The following is a 23,161-nucleotide window of genomic DNA, read 5'->3' as shown; positions in this document are numbered from 1 at the left end:
AATCCAGAGGGCCTCTGATGCTCAATCTTAACTTTCTGACATGTCAAACACTTATTCACAAACTGAGCAATGTCCCTTTTCATACCAGACCATTAGAAATTCTGTTTCAAGTCTTGGTACATCTTGGTAGCACCAAGATAGATAGTGTAATTACTCATATAGGCCTCCGTTAACACCTCATCCACCATCTGACTCTTCGGAACAATAATCCGATCTTTATAAAACTTAAGACCGAGCTTATCAGTGGATACAAAGTCCTGTTCTTTCATAGACTGAACCTCTTTATCAAGTAATTGAGCCTCTTTAAGTCGTTCCACTAACGAGTTCTGGACTACCGTAGAATCAACAAATACGGGCTATCCTCTGCATTCACAGGAATGTTTAGAAAGGTTATGACATAAATGAAATGACATCAAACCAAATTGGAATGTCATATGTGAAATTCAAAGAATTATTAAAGTGTTGAGGTCTTGTATATAATACTTGACATATGATCTATATGTTATTGATTAGGGTTGATTCCTAATCTAGGTTTGAGCCTAGTGATATTGTGTTGGAGGACCAAGTCTTGGAAGGAAGTGATTAGCTTGCTTGCGCTACAAGTAAGCCTTTTGTGGGAGCTTCAAGAGGTAAACTTATGGTTTGAGGAACTTTCTCCTTCCTTGTATGTTCCATCATAGTCCAATAGGGCTATGGTATGGATAATTGTGTGATTGAATGTTAGATACGTAGTATAGGTGCATTCATGTAGACAGGTATGTAAGATGATATAATATGATATGTTTGCTTTGTGGTTCATAACTATTGAACATTTGCATGCCTATGCTTTCATTGAGGGACTCAAGTCTCCATGAGGGACTTAAGCCTCAAGTGCATGAAATCCTTAGGGACTCAAGCCTTTGGATTATCATGTGGGAACTTTCGGGGGGACTCAAGCCCTTAGAGATTCTGTTTAGACTATCCACTGGATGACCCAAGCTCTTGGAAGTCACATGTGTATGATGATGTGTATATATGATGTTTTGCTATGCTTTGTATCTAACTTCTCACGCAGGAAATGAACTCATAGGTGAAGACTACTCTATAAACCCTAAGTTTACTGAGATAGTTGAATCTCACCCCTTTTGGAAACTTATATTTCAGGTGCTCTAGCAGCAGCAGGAGAGCCCTTTCAAGGCAAGAGGCCTGTGTAGGGTGACTGATGGATGGAGCTGGAGTAGTTATTTAGTTGTTTATGGATTATTGTATATGTATGTTTTGAGGCATGATTAGTGATCATACATGTTTATAGCTGATATCCATTTTGAGAGGCATGTGTAGCCTTGTATATTTGTATATGTAGGATATTAGTTTTAGTATGTATATATGTACTGGCATGGAGCCACAGTTTAGTTTACGATGCATTCAGTTATCTGTTTTGTATTTTGATATGTAAAAATATGTACGTTTAAGTTTGATGAGAATTGGCACGAAGCCAAATTCTGTAGGAATCCATAAATGGATTCTAAGTCAGTTGATATGGATATTTTGTCTGTCTGGACTTCTCTGTATTACATGATATTTACAAGATGTGGGATTTATTCCTGGTTAGTCTGAAATATAGTTGTTATACTATCCGTGAGATTCTATCTGAAATGGTACTTGTTATCATATTCAGATCGAATTTGACTGTTAATTATAGTTACCAAAATAATAAATAAGAGTTTTATGCAGGTATGAGACTGTACACTTGTTAATAAAACTGAAAATAAGTTATGCATGGCAATACATATGATGAGAGAAAAGAAAAAAAATTATTCACCTATTTTACATAAGGTAAGGGTGATGCTTATATGTTAAGTCTTCCGCTTAAATTATTATGTTTTAAAATATTTATGTTGAGTATTGACAAACCAATTGTAAATTAGAGCGTTACAAGATTATTTCCCGTTAAGTCCCCACCTATTCTGTGGACCTTGTAATAGAGTTTTTTTTCCTTCATTTTTGTGAGCCCTACTGACTCTTGATAATTTCAAATTGAGATAATGGCCAAACCATGTGGCGCAAAATAATTAAAATATTTCAAGTGGGTTAGAGTTTGTTCACAAAAAGAAAATAAAAAGTGGTAAGAGTTTTAGTACTTGTAAGGTAAAAATTAGGTGTCAAAAAACCTCCACTTTAAACTTGGATGCTTAACACTTTCAATAGGTACAACATGTGAACCAAGATCCAATTTTTTTCAATTTTCATATTCATGGGTCATATCTACGCTATTGTATCGCCAAAATGACGCTTTCTCCTCGTTGCATCCCCATATTGTTCAAAATGTTTGGCGTATCTCGGACATTGTACAAGGCTTCCCCGATGATGCGGGAGATTATTTAGAGTGAATCGGAATTACTTTTTTTAGTTGGTCTCTTAATGTAAATAGAAGGGTAAAATCGGAAAAGAGAGAAAATAACAAAGATAAAAAAGAAAAGAAAAAATTAATAATATGAGAGAGAGAGTATCAAAAAATTCAGTGATCCTAGACCATATTAAATATTTTCATGTTGCGGAAGCATCAAATTCGAACCTCATGAGAGTACGCGCTAGTGTTAATTATAATACTACTCTCCGCTTGGACTAGACACGTGGAATACAAATTCAATTACAAATCTTCTCATTGGTTCTTACGTAATACCAATTGAGAATTACTATTCTTTGTCAGGTAGACGAGAGTGTGGTAGAAATTAGAAATATTTCTTATTTTGAATTTTACAATGTAGATCGGCTACTTCATTCTGCACCAGCATTCAAAAAACACTGCATTTCAGTTTCACTTTATTAATAATTATTAGGGGGCGTTTGCTTCATGAAAATTATTTGGAATAGTAGAGAAATGAGATAGATAGAGAAATGATTGGAAATATAGATAAAGTGAGATAGGTAGAAAAATGTAAAAAAAAGTTGTTTGGTGGGGAAAAACTTTACTGGAAAAATTAAGTAGCTTTATGAAATTAACAGTGCATTAAAAGCCAGATAACCGGTTTTCCGAAAAATCCCACCTTCAAATTGGGTTTCTAAACAGTGCGGATATCTATGTTTCTCATAAATCCAGACAAATTGGATAGATGAGTTTTTGGTGAAAAAACGTTGAAACAAACATGGTGTTTCTAAAAGCCATACTTGATAAAGATAGATATCCGCCGGAAATCTCCCAACCAAACACCACCTTAGAGTAAAAGAGAAGTGTGCTCTCTCCCCCTCTCTCTCTATGCTTCAAAAGTTATAATTATTATTTTTGTTAGTTTAAAGTTTAATCATGGTAACCCTTTGGGGTCTATATTGTCATCACAACTTTACCGACTGGAATCATCATAACCTGGAATCATCATAACCTTTTACACTTTCTCACAGTGAGTACTGCCGGTGACTAATTCCATTTCCAGCCATATAACTCGTAAAAACTGAGCAAGAGTCAGTTTTGAAGGCTGGGATGGAAATGTGTCATGTAGCGGTGCTGTTGTTGGTTATTTCCACCACTGTTTTCTGCCCATTGTCTCTTGCTCTCACGCAAGATGGTATAATAACTATATTGAACCCCTTTTTCTCTTTCTTGGTTAAATCTTCTTCTATATGGTGCTTCTTCTTCTGTTATTTTCCTGTATACATTCTTCTGCTTTTGGTTGCTCATGTGACAAAATAAACTAAGGATTGATAATGTTGGGTTGAAAAGTTTATATACAATTTATTTTTATTTGTTTGGGCAGAATAAATGTATTTTGGGTAGTTTTCACCTTTCCCTCCTTTTGTTTTATCTTCAAAAAATAAAATAAAACAATGTGGGTTAAAGTTTCAAACTTATGATTTTTCATTCTTCTATTAGGACTCACGTTGTTGGAAATCAAAAGCAGTTTGAATGGCTCTAAGAATTTTCTCAGCAACTGGCAAGAGTCTGATGAGTCTCACTGTACATGGATTGGTATCACTTGTCATCCTGGCGAACAACGAGTTCGCTCAATGTATGTAACCAGCAAACACTATCCATTCTCTTAATTTTTCCCATTTTCTCCCCTGAGTATGGAACCTGCGTTTGTCTTGTGTTCTTCAGAAATTTACCTTACATGCAACTGGGGGGAATTATATCTCCCAGCATTGGCAGACTCAGTAGACTACATAGATTGTGAGTACAACATGTTCCCCCCCAACTCATTCACTTCCCAAAGTGGAGAGATTGAACATCTCTGATTTATGATGTCCTTCTTAATATATTCAAATGGTTTGCATCGCAATGAATTAGGGCACTTCATCAGAACGACCTACATGGAATCATTCCCAATGAAATTAGCAATTGTACTGAGCTTAGAGCACTGTAAGTAAAATTAGTTCAGTGCTTCATTAGAAATTTTTCTGTGGATGTTCCTTTTATTGTATTTTCTGCTCATCCTTTCCTTTTAATTCATGCTGACATGCTTCATTTGATTGTAATGATAGGTACTTGAGGGCTAATTATTTCCAAGGAGGTATCCCATCAGCTATTGGAAACCTTTCTTATTTACAAAAACTGTAAGGCCCTCTCTTTCTTTCTTCTTCCCCATTGTTTTGTCATTACTTGTTTGTAATGCTATGCATTGGTTTTTAGCTTTCTTAAGGAACTGTCTGTGGTTCATGTTTCAATTAAGCTCTTAACATAATTTTATTTTTCAACCGCATTTTAATTCCCATATTGGATTTTAATAAGTTTAAATACAGGGATTTATCAAGCAATTCATTAAAGGGTGCTATACCTTCTTCTATTGGCCGTCTTACACATTTGCAATTTATGTAAGTTCATTTAGCCTATAGCTCTGTGGCATTATGATATTGATAACCATAACTTTCGGATTCAATATATGCTGACCCTGTTTGTCTTAGGAACTTGTCGACTAATTTCTTTTCTGGTGAAATCCCTGACATTGGAGTACTCAACACCTTTGAGAGTAACACGTAAGTACTCTTGCCTGTTAAATTTTTGTGTCTTGGCTGATACGTTTTACCCTCTAGACTAATCGATATTTGCATTCTTTGATATTTGGTAATAGTAACGATTCATATTGTTCTAATTGGAACGTAGGGCCTACACAACATCGTATCAGGTCAAGTAGGTGGATAAGCTAATATGATCGCAAGCTTAAATTATGGTGTCAGTGTGTTCTAAAAATCATCATAGTTATGCAATGGTGCATGCTTTATTATAGAGTATTTGAATAGTCTAATTTGTAAGATAAAAATTCAAGCCTGAGTCTCATCAACCTTCTTACCTCTGTATGGAGATCAAATACAAAAAATACATTTTGTGGTTTATAATTTGTTGACCCTTAAGAGTCCATTATTGTGATTACACAGTTTTTAGGACAATGGACATGATAACGTTCATCATTTGTTAACTTTCTTATTATTTTGTATTTTTATCAATTCTTGTTAATTTGTTAACCTATTTGGCCCATGCACTAATTGTTGGAAGGTTGGTTTCATTGTCTGCGTTTGTGCTTATATTTATAAATTCATTGCACATGAATAGGTTTATTGGGAATTTAGATCTCTGTGGGAGACAAGTTCAAAAACCATGTCGGACATCACTTTGTTTCCCTGTGGTCCTACCACATTCTGAAAGTGATGAAGTTGTAGGCAAGTCAAACCCTACGATTCATATTTGTCAATACTATTTGACTTGTTAGATCTTATAACCAAATTAACATATTGAGCGATCATTGTCTGAATTTGTATGATGTAGTCCCACCAAAAGATCTTCACATTACGTGAAGCGGGTGCTAATTGGTGCAATATCAACAATGGGCCTTGCACTTGTCATAATCCTTTCATTACTCTGGATTTGTTTGCTATCAAAAAAGGAAAGACTTGCTACGAGAGACACAGAAGTCAAGAAACAAGTCAATCCAGAATCAAGTAGGAAGGGTGGTATTTCAAATTTGACAGTGTCCTATCCAGCAACAGTAAAAAAAATGACAATTAGATCTTTTTTATTTGTAACAGGCACAAAACTTATTACCTTCCATGGTGATCTTCCATACACATCATCTGAGATCATAGAAAAACTGGAGTCTCTTGATGAAGACGATGTGGTAGGGTCTGGAGGATTTGGTACTGTTTACCGAATGGTGATGAATGATTGTGGTACATTTGCTGTTAAGCGGATTGATAGAAGTCGTGAAGGGTCTGATCAAGGGTTTGAAAGGGAACTAGAGATCTTGGGTAGCATCAAGCACATAAATCTAGTAAACCTGCGTGGTTACTGCAGGCTCCCTTCTACCAAGCTTCTAATATATGATTATTTGGCCTCGGGCAGCTTAGATGATATTTTGCATGGTATGGTTCATTTTATAGGTACTATGTATCTTTTCCTTAACTTGAAATATGTAAAACTGCTCTCTTGGAGGAAGGACCCTTTGGCACTGATGAATGGGAAAATTTTGTGGGCAATTATGGAAGAATGCAAAATTTAGGTGGGAATCATAGCCTGTTATCCTTGTTATCTCAATATAACCTCTTCCAGAAGCCTGATGCTGATATAATGAAAAAGAATTTGGCAACATAAATGAACTTCTGTACAAGCTACGACTAACAATTCTATTAGGAAAATGAAATTCTCCCCTCCTGCTCTCTTTTCCCGTGGCTGAGTGTGTATGTGATTTACAGTAGCTGTCATTTATCAGCATCCTTAACAAGAAAGAAAAATGATCTATGATTTAGCCAATACTATATAGTCAAAAGTTTTCAACCAGAATTTTTGTTAGAATGAGTTGGCATTGTTAGTGACTCTTGGATGGGTGAGTGGTCCTCGTTACTTTTGCTTATCTAGTAACCACCTTTGAATCGTAAAAAATTCTTGTTGAATTCTATCAAAATTTTCTGGCTGGGTAGCATTATTCAAAAACTTAGAACTTTGGTCTATTATGATTTCATGATGACATGCCTTTCAGTTTTGCATTTTGCTAATTTTTGAATGAATCCTTTCTGCTTTAGAGAATACTGAACAATTTCTGAATTGGAGTACTCGCCTAAAGATAGCCTTTGGTGCTGCCCGTGGTTTAGCTTACTTGCACCATGACTGCTGCCCAAAAATTGTGCATCGTGACATAAAATCCAGCAACATCCTTCTTGATGAAAACATGGAGCCTCATGTCTCTGATTTTGGTCTTGCAAAGCTTTTGGTTGATGAAGATGCCCATGTTACAACAGTGGTTGCTGGCACATTTGGCTATTTGGCACCAGGTATGTATTGAGTTCCGCATAAGAGCAGGTCATCTGGTCACTCTTTTTTACAGTGTAAAATCACTAGGTCATAGAAATCTGCTGAGTGTGTCATTCTTTGGACTTCGATGTTTGATGATGTATTAGAGAATTAATTTCCTAGCTATAAATGTGCAGATAAATATTTTTGTCAAAAAATGTCATTGAATTATTCAATTAGAAGCATTCTAATTGTGAAAACAAAATTTAAGCTGGAGTTCGTTTCTGTTTAAATTACTTAGTTGGATGTAGCCTTCCTTTTCATTGTAATGTGCAGAACCTTTCTCTGTATTCAACATGTAAAGAGATTTAACACATGTTTTTATGTAGGGTTTTATTCTTTTCTAAATAGAGTCAGTTTAGAGATTTGAATAATTTTCATGAATTACAACCATTTTAATCTCATGAGAAAGAACGGATGATTGATGATTTTTGACTTACGTGTCAACACCAGAGTATCTACAAAGTGGGAGAGCCACTGAAAAGTCAGATGTGTACAGATTTGGAGTTCTATTGCTAGAACTTGTAACTGGAAAGAAACCTACAGACCCTTCCTTCGCCAAGAGAGGCCTAAATGTTGTTGGTTGGGTAAGCTTTAACTTATTCAATGCACTAGTCACACATGAACTTTTTTTTTCCCACTCATATTACAAAACCTAATAAAATGAGGTTTGGGTAATTATTTATAGATGAACACATTCCTGAGAGAAAACAGATTAGAAGATGTGGTAGACAAAAGATGCACTGATGCAGATTGGGGATCTGTTGAAGTAATTATTGAGCTAGCAGCAAGTTGCACAGATGCAAATGCAGATGATCGTCCATCAATGAACCAGGTATTACAGTTGCTGGAACAAGAGGTTATGTCTCCTTGCCCAAGTGATTTTTACGAGTCACATTCAGATCACTGTTAAATGAATCAAGCAATCCAATCCAAGATGTTGTCAATGTTTTTCAAGTGTTCCAGCCTCATTTTGTGGTTCTGTAAATTATTGTTCAAGCAAATGACATATGTGCAGCCACGTGTTTCTGCTGGTTTGGTTTTTGGATTACCTTTCATTGAAATGTCATCAATATGATTTTGGTTATTTCAAAATCAGTTTGTTTATAACAAAAGGAACAGGTTTTTATGGCATTCATTCATAAGAATCCTGCATGATTTAATGAACAAAAATCCTTAGTGATTCTTTGGCTAGAAAGGAATCACATACTATAATATCTTTTAGCTAATTGGATTATCATCTTCCTGAACAAGCAAGGGTAAATTCAATTCAGATTGTGTAATGACATCAGCTACTGGAAATTATTAAATTACGGCCTTGGGCTTGAATTTTGAAAGATGGCCTGTTTTTCTTTTGTAACTGGAATGGTATCTTCTAGATTTTCAAGGACGGTCACTTAGGGAGGGTTATACCGTATTTTCATCTCCATAGAGGACGAGTCAAAAGCAGTGTTCTCTTGCCATTGTAGTACTCTGCTGGCTGGTGATGCCCTTCGCTCAGGTCAATTTCAGAAAAAACAAACGCTACTATACAAAGTAGCAAGTAGTAATGAAGTTGAGGAATGTCCCTAGCCCTATCTATATTTAAAGAATAAATAACATTTTTGGTCCCCAACAAAAAATATGATCCCACTTTAGTCCCTTACAAAAATAAATTAATCTTGAGTTCTCTGACAAATTTAAAGTGTGGACCCATTTAGTTGAAATCGTGGTCCCTTACAAATTCAAAAAAGACCCACATTAGTCTCTCAAAAGGACTAAAAAGGATGCACTTTGAATTTCATAGGAACCAACTGACTAATTTATTTTTGTAAGGGACTAAAGTGGAGACCGTGTTTTTTGTTAGGGAGCAAAAATAGTATTTACTCATATTTAAAAGACCAACCATGCCTATTTCCAACGTCAATCAAACATTTACATCAAAAAATGGCAGAATTTACATCCACTAACAGTGGTCTTAGGTTAGGAGGCAAAATAGCCATAGTCACCGGAGGTGCCAACGCCGACCAAGGAGCTCGTATGGTGGTGATAGCTGACATCCAAGACGAGCCGGGTAATCAAGTGGTTGCGTCTATTGGTACCCACAGGTGCACCTACGTCCATTGCGACGTGACAGACGGAGATCAAGTTGAAAACCTCGTCCAATCAACGGTAAATGTTTACGGTCAACTCGACATCATGTTCAGCAACGCCGAGATCCTTAGTCCCTCCGATCAGACCGTGTCTGAACTCGACATGTCACAATTTGACCGTTTGTTCACGGTCAATGTCCGTGGAATGGCCACGTGCGTGAAACACTCGACGCGTGCCATGGTAGAGAGGCGCGTGAGGGGAAGCATTGTGTGCACGGTGAGTGTCGCTGCCAGCTGCGGTGGCCCAGAGTCGTCGAACTACGTGATGTCGAAGCACGCGATGTTGGGGCTGATGCGTTCGACGAGTGTGCAACTTGTGGTGCATGGGATAAGGGTGAACTGCGTGTCACCCAATGGGTTGGCAACACCGTTGATGTATAAAAAGATGGGGATGAGCAAGGAGAAGGTGAGAAAGGCATGTGGACAATACGCGAAGCTGCAAGGAGTGGTGCTCGCGCCAAAACACGTGGCAGAGGCAGTGTTATTTCTGGTCTCTAGTGACTCGGAGTTTATCACTGGCCTTGATCTCAGGGTGGATGGTGGCGTTAACTTCGGAACATAATTCCTGCATATTATTATTATTATTAAGCATCTGGTAGAGTATTTTCTTGTTTTATTATCTAAATAAAAAGTTAAGCAAGAATAAGATAATAAAAGAGATGTGGGACCAAACTCCTTTGGCACAGGTGGTAAGGAGTTTGGGCCCTTTAATCAGAGATTTTGAGTTCGAGCCCTAAAAATGGAAAAAAAAAAAAAATTGGACAGGATTGGCAATTCACTTGTAGAAGTTGTTGGAAAATATACATATATGGGTACTATGGTTGAAAGTGTTAAGGTAATAGTTGAAGGTGAGAAGGTTGTGAAAGACTTTCATGATAATTCATGGGATATTGTTGATGAAATTGAAAGACCTCACACCTATAGAACACAATAAGGCTGGTTGTTTACTTATGTCGAACTCAATTTAATGCATTTGTTTTTGTGTGTGTGTGTTTGTGTGGGCAAAGTTTAATTTGTGAAAGATTCGCTTAATGATAACTTATGGTAATGAAATTTTAACATTATAAATAAGTACATAGTAAACTACGATTGATAGTATTAGTAAGAATTTGATAGTACTTTGATAAGCCAGAACTAATGTTATTTTAAATTTGGCTATATTTTAGAGTACTTACTATCAAATCTTGATGGTACTATTTATAAAATTGTTGTTAACCGGCCTTAAATTTGATATTATGCCTATCGATTTCTTAATTTAATATGTATAGTAGTCATGAACTTTTTTTAAAATTATTGAAGATTTTTATTTCTATAAAAGTTAATATATTTTTTGGATATACTGATCGATAGAATTTTATAAAAATTAATATCATATGATATATTTGGAAGAATTATATAAATTCTTTATTAAAGAGTATTTTTGTCAAATATTTATTTTTATCCTTTCTAATATTATACAGTGCATTACCAAATACTGGATAATATTATCTTATACAATATCATGTCAAATGCTGATAGTATTAAAATTTAATTAAATCTTATACTATCAAGTCTTATCATATCCTATATACTAAACATGTCCTAATTATTGACTTAATACGGTTAAGTCCTTTAAAAAAATTCATCTATTATTAATTAGGTTTCTTCTCCGTCTAGTTTGACTATGCTCTTTGTGCGAGAGTGTAATTTTGTTTTTCTTAAAAGTGCAACAGTTCCTGACGAAAAATTATTGCTATTGGTAAGAGATGAACCACAATCATGCAATTGGTCAAGAAAATTGGAATCCTCCCTGTGGGACTCTGGATGATTCTGTAGACTTTTAAAGAAAGAAAAAAAAAATATCAAGGAATCCGAAAGAGACGATTTATTTATTTATTTTAATTAATCTTTATTTAAAAAAGTCAGTGTCCTTTTGTTCCAAAATCTTCGCTAATTTGATAATGCATCTAACCCCTATATAAAGTATATCTTCATTGCCATGGAGTAAATATTTCTTTACTAAAAGTGAAAAAAAAAGGGATCACTCAATTGCATTAGCCATCGTTATTTTTGTATAGGTAACGATTGATGACATAAAAATATAGTAAATTTAACCTTAAATAATAAAAAGAAATTAAGAAAAGAAAGCGGTGATTGGATGAAAAAAATATAAACCTTTTAAGTGGTCCAAAATCGTATAGCAATATTACAACAAAAGGTTCATGATAAAATAGTGACAAGGAAATATACATTAGAGAGGAGATATGAGCTTAGGACAAAAATCTCCGGACAGTGATCGTACTGCCAGAAATTTCGAAATTATTTGCCGAAATGTCATCATATGGAGAAAACAATTTGCCAAATTGCCACACACTGAAACTTGCTAAAACTTCCAGCGAATTTGGTTATGCTATGTGACATGTTTTTTGATGCCATCAAACTCGCTATCAGTTGCAGCAAGTTTCGTGATCAAATCAAATCAATATGAGGTGCAATAGAAAAAGAGACACATGACACGTTTAGGCAAACTCACTGGGACTTGCAGCGACTATGGTTTGACATAAATTTTTGATAATTTTACTGTAAAATTTTAAAAAATCATAATTTTTGATTCGAGTGTTCAAATTTTGATTTTTTTATTTTACATAACTTTTCGAAATGCAAATTCCTGGAGAGAATTTGGTCAAAAAGTTTTTCCAAAAAATACTTCCAGTTTGACATATTTTATCTTTGTGAATGATATTATTTACATTTTTATTTTCCAACACTAACAAATAATTCTTCGAAAATTTGTCAGTGTGTAGATCTCGAAAAGTTAACGTGGAATAAAAAAACTATTTGATTCGGATACGCGAGTCAAAAATTATGCCTTCCAAAATTTTACGATAAAATTATCAAAATTTTGTGCCACATGTCAAACTATAGTTGCTGCAAGTCCCCATAGTTTGCCTAAACATGCCACATGTCCCTTTTTCTGTAGCATCTCTTACCAAATTGATCACAAAACTCGTTGCAATTGATAACGAGTTTGATGGCCTCTAAAAACGTGCCACGTGACATAATCAAACTCGCTGAAAGTTATGATGATATTGGCTGCCTGGCAAGTTATAAACTTATTTCCTCTACATGGCATTTTGACAAATATTTTCCAAAATGGTTGCGCAGTGGGCATTGTCCCAAAAATTTCATAGTGTGGCAGGGCTAAATACTTGAATGTCTAAAACTGTTTTATTATTCATTAAAAAATGTAACTTATAATTTCTTAAACAAATTATTCGATGGTTACAACTTATTACCATTTATTTTTTAGATGAACATTGTTGATTTAATATTGTAATACAAGATAATATAAAACTTCAATGATTTGAATATTTTAAGTAATATTTGGTAAAGGTGTTAAAACGAAATATACTATAATATATGACCTTACTGTGTGGTTGGTCAATTTCAGATAAAAAAATGCTAGAGTACAAAAGCAAGTTGCAAGCGTGGTAGGTAACGAATGGAAGGTGAGGAGGAATGGCCTGTCCCTACTTGTATTTAAATGACCAATCTTTCAGATTAACAACGTGATTCTAACATTTTACATCGAAAAATGGCAGAATCTTCATCCACTAACAGCGGTCTCAGGTTAGCTGGCAAAGTTGCCATAGTCACCGGAGGAGCCAGTGGCATCGGCGAAGCGACGGCGCGTGTCTTTGCCGACCAAGGCGCGCGTATGGTGGTGATCGCTGACATCCAAGATGAGCTGGGCAATCAAGTGGTTGCATCCATAGGCACCCACAGGTGTACCTACGTCCACTGTGACGTGGCAGACGAAGATCAAGTCCAAAACCTCGTCCAATCAACGGTGAATATTTACGAAAAACTCGACATCATGTTCAGCAACGCCGGTATCCTTAGTCCCTCCGATCAGACCGTGTCTGAACTCGACATGTCCCAATTTGACCGTTTGTTCTCGGTCAACGTTCGGGGAATGGCTACGTGCGTGAAACACGCGGCGCGTGCTATGGTGGAGAGGCGCGTGAGGGGAAGCATAGTGTGCACAGCGAGTGTCTCTGCCAACCACGGTGGGTTGAAGTCAACGGACTATACAATGTCGAAGCACGCGGTGTTGGGGTTGATGCGTTCGTCGAGTGTGCAGCTTGCTGTGCATGGGATAAGGGTCAACTGCGTCTCACCCAACGGGTTGGTAACACCGTTGACGTGTAAAAAAGGGGTGAGCGAGGAGAAGGTGAAAGAGGCTTATGCGCAATACGCGAGGCTGCAAGGAGTGGTGCTCACGCCCAAACACGTGGCAGACGCAGTGTTGTTTCTGGTCTCTAATGAGTCCGAGTTTGTCACTGGCCTTGATCTTAGGGTGGATGGTTGCTTTAAATTTTAATCACTGAAGATGATTCTTGCAGAATAATAATAATAATAATTATTTAGTATCTACCGGGAAAGTGTGTTTTTCCTGTTTTGTTATCTAAATAATAAGTTAGGTAAGAATAATATAATAAAACAGATATGTAAATAACAACATATTCCGGTGCAATGTCGTTAGTTTTCGTATTTGAAATAAAGGATTTGACGCCTGAAATAAGAAACTTGATGTGACAAAGTATAAAAAACAAAAAACAACAGCTTTGTTTTGTTTTATTGTTATTGTTTTGGTATAAACTTATTCCGGAGTTGGATCTCAATTAGGCTGAGTATCAAATGGGCGAATTTTGATATCGACTTGTCCCCAACCCGTGTTGATGTGGGTATTTGTCTTGCCTTATCAATCGGTCAATCCTTTCCCATTATCTGTGTTTGCTCTGCACGATCCTATCACACTCAAAGAATTACTATGTAGATGCACTATTCTCATAATTGTCACATTACTCTCACATCCATCGTTATATCACTCACATCCAGAGCTCTCAATTCCTCTCACTCTGTAAGTGTCCCCATATTCGCCTCTAATAACGAACGGTTAGTTTAGGATTTTGATTATCTCTACGTCAGACATCTTCATCATGTTCTCAACATCAAAATATCAATATTCATCAATTGCGCTAGACCAATGCTTTCAAAAATGAGTTAATGAGTTTTTATGAGAAACAGAAAGGGTGGTAGAAATGTAAATCGTAAAAATAACACGTAAATTTTATATCACTTAAGATCATGATACAAAATTATATATACATATATGTAAAAAACAAATCACATAAGTCAACTAAAAATTCAATAAATAACTTTATATTTAAAATATGAAAAAATATTTTTCTCATGTTACATGACAATTCAATTCTCATGTTGTGACCCTTCGATGATCTGCGTGCAAAGCTTTTCTTTTTCTTCTTTTAATAAATATGGGGCCACCACTAGTTGAGTCATAACATGAGAATTCAATTCTCATGCAACATAAGAAAATCAAACCCCTTAAAATATATAAATCACATAACTATATAAGACAAAAGTCTAAAAGCATAAAAAGATAAATTTGAGTTAAAAAAATGAAAAAAAAGGATTTTTTTAAAAAAAATTGAGTTTAAATAAACATTTAAAAACTTGCGTTTCTATCGTTTTTACATTTCTATTCGATATTTTTATCCATTTTTAGTAAGAAGCATTTTTCACTGCGTTTCTACTATTCATATGTTTTTATATTAGTTTTTGATAACAATGGGCTGGACATGTGTTGATAATTTTGAATTGCATCAATTTCCTCTTTTGAAAATCTTGTTTGAATATGTATGTTAACATTTAATGATTAAAATAAGATTTTACGCTGAATTTAAACACTTATGATTGATCAAATTTTGTTTTATTAAAATTAAGTTACTATCAAAAGATAAATGTTCCCACCTGCATGCAACTTCATCCGTCATCCAAAGATAATGTTTCTCATATTTAATGTATTTTAACAATTTTTCTAGATCGATATATTTGGTTCATTGTACAAAATATCCAAAATCCAATCCTAAATATTACAAGAAGGTCTTTTGGTAGATTACTAATGAAAAAAAAAAAGGTCTTTTGGTAAACAATAGCTGTTGGGCGGTACTATTTTGATATCTCTAGATCTGCAATTACTCCAATGCCGCTACAACAGCACCCCAAGCTATCTCAAGCCAATTCCGTCAATAGGGGGGGTTTTGTTCTCTCACTTACTTGTTGAAGCTATTCTCATAACTTAGGTCATCCCGCGCATGCACTATGAATAAAAGTATTCAAGCCCAAGATACATCATCTTCTTTCTTAACTAAAACTTGCCTACATAAATTTTGACTTAAGCATCATGCAGGGAGAGGTGTAAGCACCGCCTCCCGGGTTGACCCGGGTCAACCTTGACCCCTCCTCTATGAGGGTTGGGGTCACAAGTTGGACTCTATATGCACATCGACCCCTCTGAGCCCCAAAATCCGACCGGATTTCAGTGACTCTCAGGTCAGAAGGGTCAAAGGGGATCATTGCATGATTATTTTTTTTAGAAAAAATTCCAAGAAATAATGTCGTTTTATTAAAAAAATAAAATAAAAATATTTGCAAACCTAAATCTAATCATTCTCTTCTCTTCAAGCGACGTAGATGTCTTCAATCTTCACCTCGCTGCCGTGAATCTTCTAGAAAATGAAAGAATTTTACCCATTCAAATAAAATCCTTACAGTCGTTGATGGAAAACAAAAACTCATTCTTACTTCTTTGAAATTTTCCTTTGTCAGTGACCTTCTTAAAAGAGGCAGAACCGAGTCAACATAGTGACTCCATTAGAATACGAGTTTTGTACTTTGGTATTTTGATACTTTAATTAGGTTGTGTAATATTGACTTGTGGTTGTAATTGGTAAATTATGTTAAGCATATTTTGGATCTTTGATGATTGACGGTTTAGTTTTTAATATTTTCATATAGGATATATATATTTATAAATATTTAATATATAAAATCGGGTTAGCGTAGTGACCCCTTGACCCCCCGGTTGAACCTGTGACTCCGTGACCTCGGGCCGAGTTTTTAAACACTGGGTGTAAGGAGGCCTATTAGGGGTTGCAACCTGCGTCAGGTTAAGTCTGACGTTAAAAAAAAAAACATGTTTAAAAAATAAGTGGTAGAGTTATTTTTGCAAGACTTGGCCAATAAACTTACATAATAACTTATATCGTATTGTTTATTTTAATTAAAATAAATAAAGTAATTATTTAAAAAAATATAATTAATAAATTAATATTTTATATATTTTTCTAATTCTTAGTAACTATTGAAGACCCTATAGACTTAAATAAGCTAATATGCTTAGGTCTTGCCTTTTAATTTTTAAATATAAACTATAGGCCTAATTTGTTTAGACCAAAGCTTAACTTGCCCAATCCATTTATACCCAATTACCCATACTTGTAACTTGCAAGTGCCCACCTTGTACCGTTGGAGAAGAGGAGCTTCAGCAGCATCTGTATTGCAAGGTCTGATCACTCTTAACTTTTAATCAATAAATAATAATAATAATAATAATAATATTATTATTATTATTATTATTATTATTATTATGATTACTAAAAAATAAAATAACGAATACAAAATTTTATTTTCCCGTTTTCCTTTTGTTTGAGTTTATCCATTATTTTTATTTATAATTTAATAAAAGAAATTACTTAGCTATTTTTTTTTCCAGTATTCCACTGTGAAAGATTTTGTTATCTGAATTCTAGCACCTTATTTTCTTATGTTTTATCATTAATTAAAATATATACACTGATAAGTCCAACAAATATTGAGTTGAGTCTTATCACACACGGTTGAAGGTAAAAAATGTTGATAAAGAGAAGGGTTGATGAAGAGTAAGCTTGCCGATATGATAGGCTACTGGGCGAGATGATTGATCTGGAACGCCTGGTGTCTGAGCAATTTGAGAAGATTGGAAGGTTCCTGCGAGGCACTCCGACGCTCAATTCAGTATAGTATTCAACATAGTTCAAGTATTCAAGGATAGATGATCTTACCTGGCTAGATGTCTCTATATTTATAGTGAAAGATTGTCTTGCTTCATTTCGCCTTTCAATGACGGTGTCAATTCCCATTGGTCTTGGGGCGAGAAGCTTATGATTAGGCTAGCCCTAGTAGATACGGCGACAAGCTGGTGTTGTCGTTCAATCATTGGGTTCTTATAGAAGTCAAGTTTCCCTGAGCTATTGATCTCGACAATGATGTTTACTTGCATACTAAGTCATAGTGGCTATAAGCTAGGTTGACGAGATGCCCACGGTTCATACGCGAGATGGATTTGATTCCTTCAAAGTTAAGTCTATGGCTCTTGGGCCTTCTGGACCTTTATTAGATTGGGCCTTCATCTCACATATATCAGATTCAAATTAGAAGGCCTCTAGCTTGCTGCTTATACTGGAAGTATGAGTAGCAAGATGTATACTCATGCGAGATGTGAGTTATGTCATTCATATAAGTCCACTTGTGGCGAGATGTCGCCAGGTATCTACCGAAACAAGTTATCCTCTGTCCACAGTGTGGAAGCTTGATGACTATGATTATTCAATGGGGCAGTGGTTTATAACCACTGGTGGTGTTTTGGGCAACCGGGTTGGCAAACCATTAGCAATTAGTTTTAGATTAAGAAGTACGAGGATAGTTATAAGCTTGTTTATTGTCCAAGCGTGTGCAAAGATTGTAGATGTATGTGCAGTGATATTGGAATATATCAGGATTAGTATGTCAAGCGTCTTGCTCTGAGTTATGCGCAATATTAAGTTCAGTTCCAACAGGCATAAACCTCCACTTATACCTAAATATTAATGAATAAATGTGTAATGAACTAGTCCTTTTAATACAAGGTTTCTCAATTTGAGTGGATGAATTATGTACCACTCAAGCACTAAGAATTTATCCCAATTTTGGTGATGGGATTTTTTTTTTTTTTTTTTTTTTGAGTTGAGGAAGTTGGAAGTGTTTGCTTATCTAATTAAAGTTAAAATTGGGGGCGTTTTAAGTACATTCATTTAACATTGATTACGCAAGCGCATTAATGTGTATAATTACGAGTCAGGATCACCTTAATTTTGGAAGGGCAGCTTAAAGGAAAAAATATGTGTAGTAAGTGGTATTAGTAACTGATATAGAAAAAACTGGAATTATATGAAGCACTAGCAAGAATTGGAAAATTCATTATGTATTTTCTTATTGATAAAGTAATTAGACTTATATTCACTATTCCGTCATTCTTCCCCCGTAATGGAAATTTTTAAGTCCGCCACTGATTAAGTAGTCAAATCTATCTGTTCCAATTCAGCTTTTCCATGACATGTGGAGAAGAAAGACAAACTCGCTGCACATTGCAACAAGTGAAGTTTCAACAGTTAATTTTTGAGACATACTCGCTACATAGGCTAGTGAGTACAATGCACGTAACTTTTCACCAATAATTATTTAGCTCGTAAAACTAAGAAAAATCTCTACTTTCCTCGTTCAAAACTAGTCTTCGGCACGCAATGGATCTTCACTCATTTCTACAATGTCATTTAAGTCTTGAAACTAATAATAATTTTGCACAAAGAGAAGTAAAAGAGAAAAAAAAATATTTTTTGAGATTAATTTGAGAAGAGACAGCAAACAAGTATAGGCCCAACATTTTTGGCTTGCTAATGATTTTTGGGTATGTTTTTCCCCTCGTGTCATGTTTTAATTCTGAATTCTTCTTAGTTGACCGTAAAATGACGGAGATTTGAAGCACGTGGAATAAAAAATTTATTTGATGGAGACTAAACATTATTTTTTAAAAAAAAGAAGAAGTTAAATATGATTTATATAAAACTTTTGAAAAAAAGGCAAGTGTTCAATTTGAATTTTGAAATATTTTCAATACATTAATCTTCGGAAAAATAGGTGATAACAAATTAGTTTTCAAATAATAATTTTTTATTATCAAATGATAGCATTAGTTATCACAATAAACAATATCTTCTAATTTGATATAAAAATTAACATTAAAAAATATTGATATTCCAAATGATTTTCAAAAATAAAAATTTACACTTCGTAAAAGGAATTTTTAGAAGTTGAAGTGTCCAAAATTGTTGGCCTATACTTGCTGTCTGTCTCTTCTTAAATTAATCTCAACAGATATTTTTTTTCTCTTTTGGTTCTCTTTGTATAAAATTATTATTGGTTCCAAGACTAAAATGATATTTTAAAAAAGAGAAAAGTTGCATTGCGTGCCAAAGACTATAGTTTTGAACGAGGAAAGTAGTGATTTCCCTTGAGTGTGTTGGAATAGAAGATTCTATATGTTGTTATGATTTGCTGTGATATGTTGTAACCTGTAGTTTGTTAGGATATGTATAACTGAGTCCTATTGCTGTGATATGTTGTAACCTGTAGTTTGTTAGGATATGTATAACTGAGTCCTATTGTAACAACATATAGAATTTTCTATTCCAACAGAGTGCCAAAGAATTCTTGGTGAAAAGTTGTGTGCGCTGTACTCTTCAGCCTATGTAGAGAGTATGTCTCAAAAATTAACTGTTGTGACTTTACTCGCCTTAAGTGTGTTTGGTACGAGAGAAATTTTTTGGTGACCGGGAATCATGATTAATGAGAATACAGTAGAAATTAAGTTTACTTGGAATCTTACGAAAGAGGTGTTTGGTTCGCCAAAATATTACCGGGAATATTGGTTAAAAATTACTGATTCCATATTTGGTTTAGAATGAAATATGACTTGGAATATGAGGTTATTTTACAAAAATAACTCCAAATTATTTTTACTTTTGTAATTGATAGATTGGGTCTAGATTTTTATGTGTATTGGGGTATTTTTGTCTCAAAATTTATTGTTGTGCTTTCCCTTTACTTGGTATTCTGATTGGTATTCTGAATTACCATATTATTTTTGGTAATCTAAATAGTGACTTTTCTTTATAAATCAAATTACCGGTAATCCTTGGATATCCGGGAATCGTAATTTATTCCTTCTACCAAACGTGGTAATTACATTTACCAAAGAAGGATTACCGGTAATCCTCTCCAAAAACTTGAAACAAACACCCCTTAAGATGCAATGAGTTTGTCTCTCTCCTTCATGTATCACTCAAAAGTTGAATTGGGACTCATAGATTTGACCACTTAACTCGTTACTATTAGTAGCGAGTTTTGTGACCTCCTTTAATGTGCCATATGGCCATACTGTACTCGCGGGCAATTATAGCGAATTTTACAACATGATATTTTGATAAAAAAATTTATTTACATGCTATTTAGGCATTTTTTATTTACAAAAGGGCACAATGGTCAATGTCTCGATATTGCTTTTTGAATAGAATGCATCGACACTTCAAAAAATTTAGTGTTGTGTCCAACATTTTTCGACACTCCGACACTCTAACATGCATTGCAGAGACTCAAAAAAGGAGTTCAAAGTTTGAGTTGCGTTGCGTTTTTAGTTCCAACTATCAGATTTGTTGGATTATGATTAGTATTTTATTGAGTTTAATATAAATATTTGAAATATCTTATGTTTTTTTTTTTTGATAATAAGAATATCTTATGTTTCTTTGCAAAAATGATGTGTATTATAAATTTAACTTTATTTTTTTGTTAAATTATTAATATTAAATATAATATATATTACATAAATTTAAAATATTATTAAATATCAATATGTGTCTTAACATGTCGAAATCTAACATTTTTTAAAATTAAAGTATCGAAATATTGGGTATATCGTGTCTCGTGTCAAGATTAGTGCAAGATAACTTTACACACAATTTATTGGTCAATTAAGTCTTTCACAAAAAGAGATGAAAGTAATTCAAGTAAAAACAAATTATTAAATATGCAAAAACAAACTTCTCCATGTGAGGAAACAAGTCTAGCGAAAGTGGGCCTCCGGTGGAACCTCCATGTTATTAAATATGTGAAGGTAAATCTCGCATTATTTTGTTGTGTTATACAACTATTATGTTACATGAAAAATACTATTTAATCCTACAGAGATAGAAAAATAAGAAAGAGAAAGTGAAATGAGTAAAGAGAAACAAAAATTACAGATTCCACATCTTTATTGTTTGTGCAGAAAACCAATTTTTCTTCGTGTTGGATGATAGATACATAGATATCCCTATTTGTTATGGAATGAAGTGAATAAAGTTTGATGGATCACGCCATTTATCTCGCATGATGAATGACCATGATGAATATTAGCGTGCTTTGGGTTATTTATCTCGCATGTCGTGAGTAAGTTGAACTACTTATCGATACGATACGATCACATGTTATATAAAACCAGTGCTTCAATGACAAATATACTATAATATATGTAAACCTTCAATTATTTGAATATTTTAAGTAATATTTGGTAAAGGTGTTAAAACGAAATATACTATAATATATGGGTTTTATTTTATACTATTCGTGACAACTGCTACCTTACTGTGTGGTTGGTCAATTTCAGATAAACAAAGGCTAAAATACAAAAGCAAGTTGCACGCGGGGTAGGTAATGAATGAAGGTGAGGAATGGCCTGTCCCTACTTATATTTAAATGGCCAATCTTTCCGATTACCAACGCGATTCTAACATTTTACATCTAAAAATGGCAGAATCTATACTCACTAACAGCGGTCTCAGGTTAACAGACAAAGTAGCCATAGTCACCGGAGGTGCCAGTGGCATCGGCGAAGCGACGGCGCGTGTCTTTGCCGACCAAGGCGCGCGTATGGTGGTGATCGCTGACATCCAAGATGAGCTGGGCAATCAAGTGGTTGCATCCATAGGCACCCACAGGTGTACCTACGTCCACTGTGACGTGGCAGACGAAGATCAAGTCCAAAACCTCGTTCAATCAACGGTTAATGTTTATGGAAAACTCGACATCATGTTCAGCAATGCTGGTATCCTTAGTCCCTCTGATCAGACCGTGACTGAACTCGACATGTCCCAATTTGACCGTTTATTCGCGGTCAATGTTCGTGGAATGGCGGCGTGCGTGAAACACGCGGCGCGTGCCATGGTGGAGAGGAGCGTGAGGGGAAGCATAGTGTGCACGGCGAGTGTCGCTGGGAGCCACGGCGGGGTGAAGTCGACGGACTATACAATGTCGAAGCACGCGGTGTTGGGGCTGATGCGTTCGGCGAGTGTGCAGCTTGCGGTGCATGGGATAAGGGTCAACTGCGTTTCACCCACCGGGTTGGCAACACCATTGACGTGTAAAAAGAAAGGGATGAGCGAGGAGAAGGTGAAAGAGTTTTATGCGCAAAATGCGAGGCTGCAAGGAGTGGTCCTCACGCCCAAACACGTGGCGGACGCAGTGTTGTTTCTGGTCTCTAATGAGTCAGAGTTTGTCACTAGTCTAGATCTTAGGGTGGACGGTTGCTTTAATTACGGAAGATGATTCTTGCATATTATTATTATTATGGAAAATATTACTCATCTTTCACATGAGATATCTTAGGGTGACAGATAAATATTTTTTACAGAAAAAGTATAAATATTTTTTCTTATTACTATTATTATTATTATTGAGATAAAATATTATGTCAATTTTGTTATGTCTATTATATTTGTTTCTTCTCAATATCGTTTGATTACAATCTAAAAAAGAAAAAGAAAAAATAAAAGTAAGATGAGAATGTGATATAACAGAATTGAAAAGAAATAAGTAAAATATAAATAAATAAATAAATATAATATTCTATCCCGTTATTGTTCACTATCTACCGGGAGAATGTGTTTTTCTGTTTTGTCATCTAGTTGATAAGCTAGGTAGGAATAATATAAAATAAAAGGGATATGTAAATATCAACATATTCCAGTGCAATGTCATTAGT

At 34.9% G+C, this 23,161-nt stretch overlaps 4 protein-coding genes across 4 annotated transcripts; all 4 read left to right on the top strand.

Annotated features, from left to right (window-relative positions):
• The first annotated feature begins 3,457 nt into the window (after window positions 1-3,457).
• On the top strand, window positions 3,458-8,165 carry LOC133315838 (LRR receptor-like serine/threonine-protein kinase FEI 1). Its single transcript, XM_061517517.1, has 13 exons — window positions 3,458-3,542; window positions 3,848-3,983; window positions 4,073-4,144; window positions 4,262-4,333; window positions 4,456-4,527; window positions 4,714-4,785; window positions 4,876-4,947; window positions 5,522-5,632; window positions 5,735-5,907; window positions 5,995-6,327; window positions 6,985-7,233; window positions 7,706-7,839; window positions 7,941-8,165. Exons 1-13 carry the CDS (start codon window positions 3,458-3,460, stop codon window positions 8,163-8,165), a joined length of 1,806 nt encoding a protein of 601 aa, XP_061373501.1.
• Window positions 8,166-9,172: 1,007 nt separating this feature from the next.
• Window positions 9,173-9,946, top strand: LOC133315845 ((-)-isopiperitenol/(-)-carveol dehydrogenase, mitochondrial-like). The gene has a single exon (XM_061517524.1). The coding sequence runs from the start codon at window positions 9,179-9,181 to the stop codon at window positions 9,944-9,946; it is 768 nt and encodes a 255-aa protein (XP_061373508.1). The 5' UTR covers window positions 9,173-9,178.
• A 3,012-nt stretch (window positions 9,947-12,958) lies between these two features.
• On the top strand, window positions 12,959-13,747 carry LOC133315844 ((-)-isopiperitenol/(-)-carveol dehydrogenase, mitochondrial-like). The gene has a single exon (XM_061517523.1). The coding sequence runs from the start codon at window positions 12,959-12,961 to the stop codon at window positions 13,745-13,747; it is 789 nt and encodes a 262-aa protein (XP_061373507.1).
• Window positions 13,748-21,921: 8,174 nt separating this feature from the next.
• LOC133315862 ((-)-isopiperitenol/(-)-carveol dehydrogenase, mitochondrial-like) lies at window positions 21,922-22,725 on the top strand. The gene has a single exon (XM_061517539.1). It carries the CDS (start codon window positions 21,928-21,930, stop codon window positions 22,723-22,725), a length of 798 nt encoding a protein of 265 aa, XP_061373523.1. The 5' UTR covers window positions 21,922-21,927.
• The last annotated feature ends 436 nt before the right edge of the window (window positions 22,726-23,161 follow it).

Source organism: Gastrolobium bilobum, unplaced genomic scaffold (genome assembly GCF_033153095.1).
Source record: "Gastrolobium bilobum isolate Gb01-03AN ecotype WA unplaced genomic scaffold, APGP_CSIRO_Gbil_v1 utg2673, whole genome shotgun sequence".
NCBI lineage: Eukaryota > Viridiplantae > Streptophyta > Magnoliopsida > Fabales > Fabaceae > Gastrolobium > Gastrolobium bilobum.
This window is presented reverse-complemented; position numbering and strand designations above follow the sequence as displayed.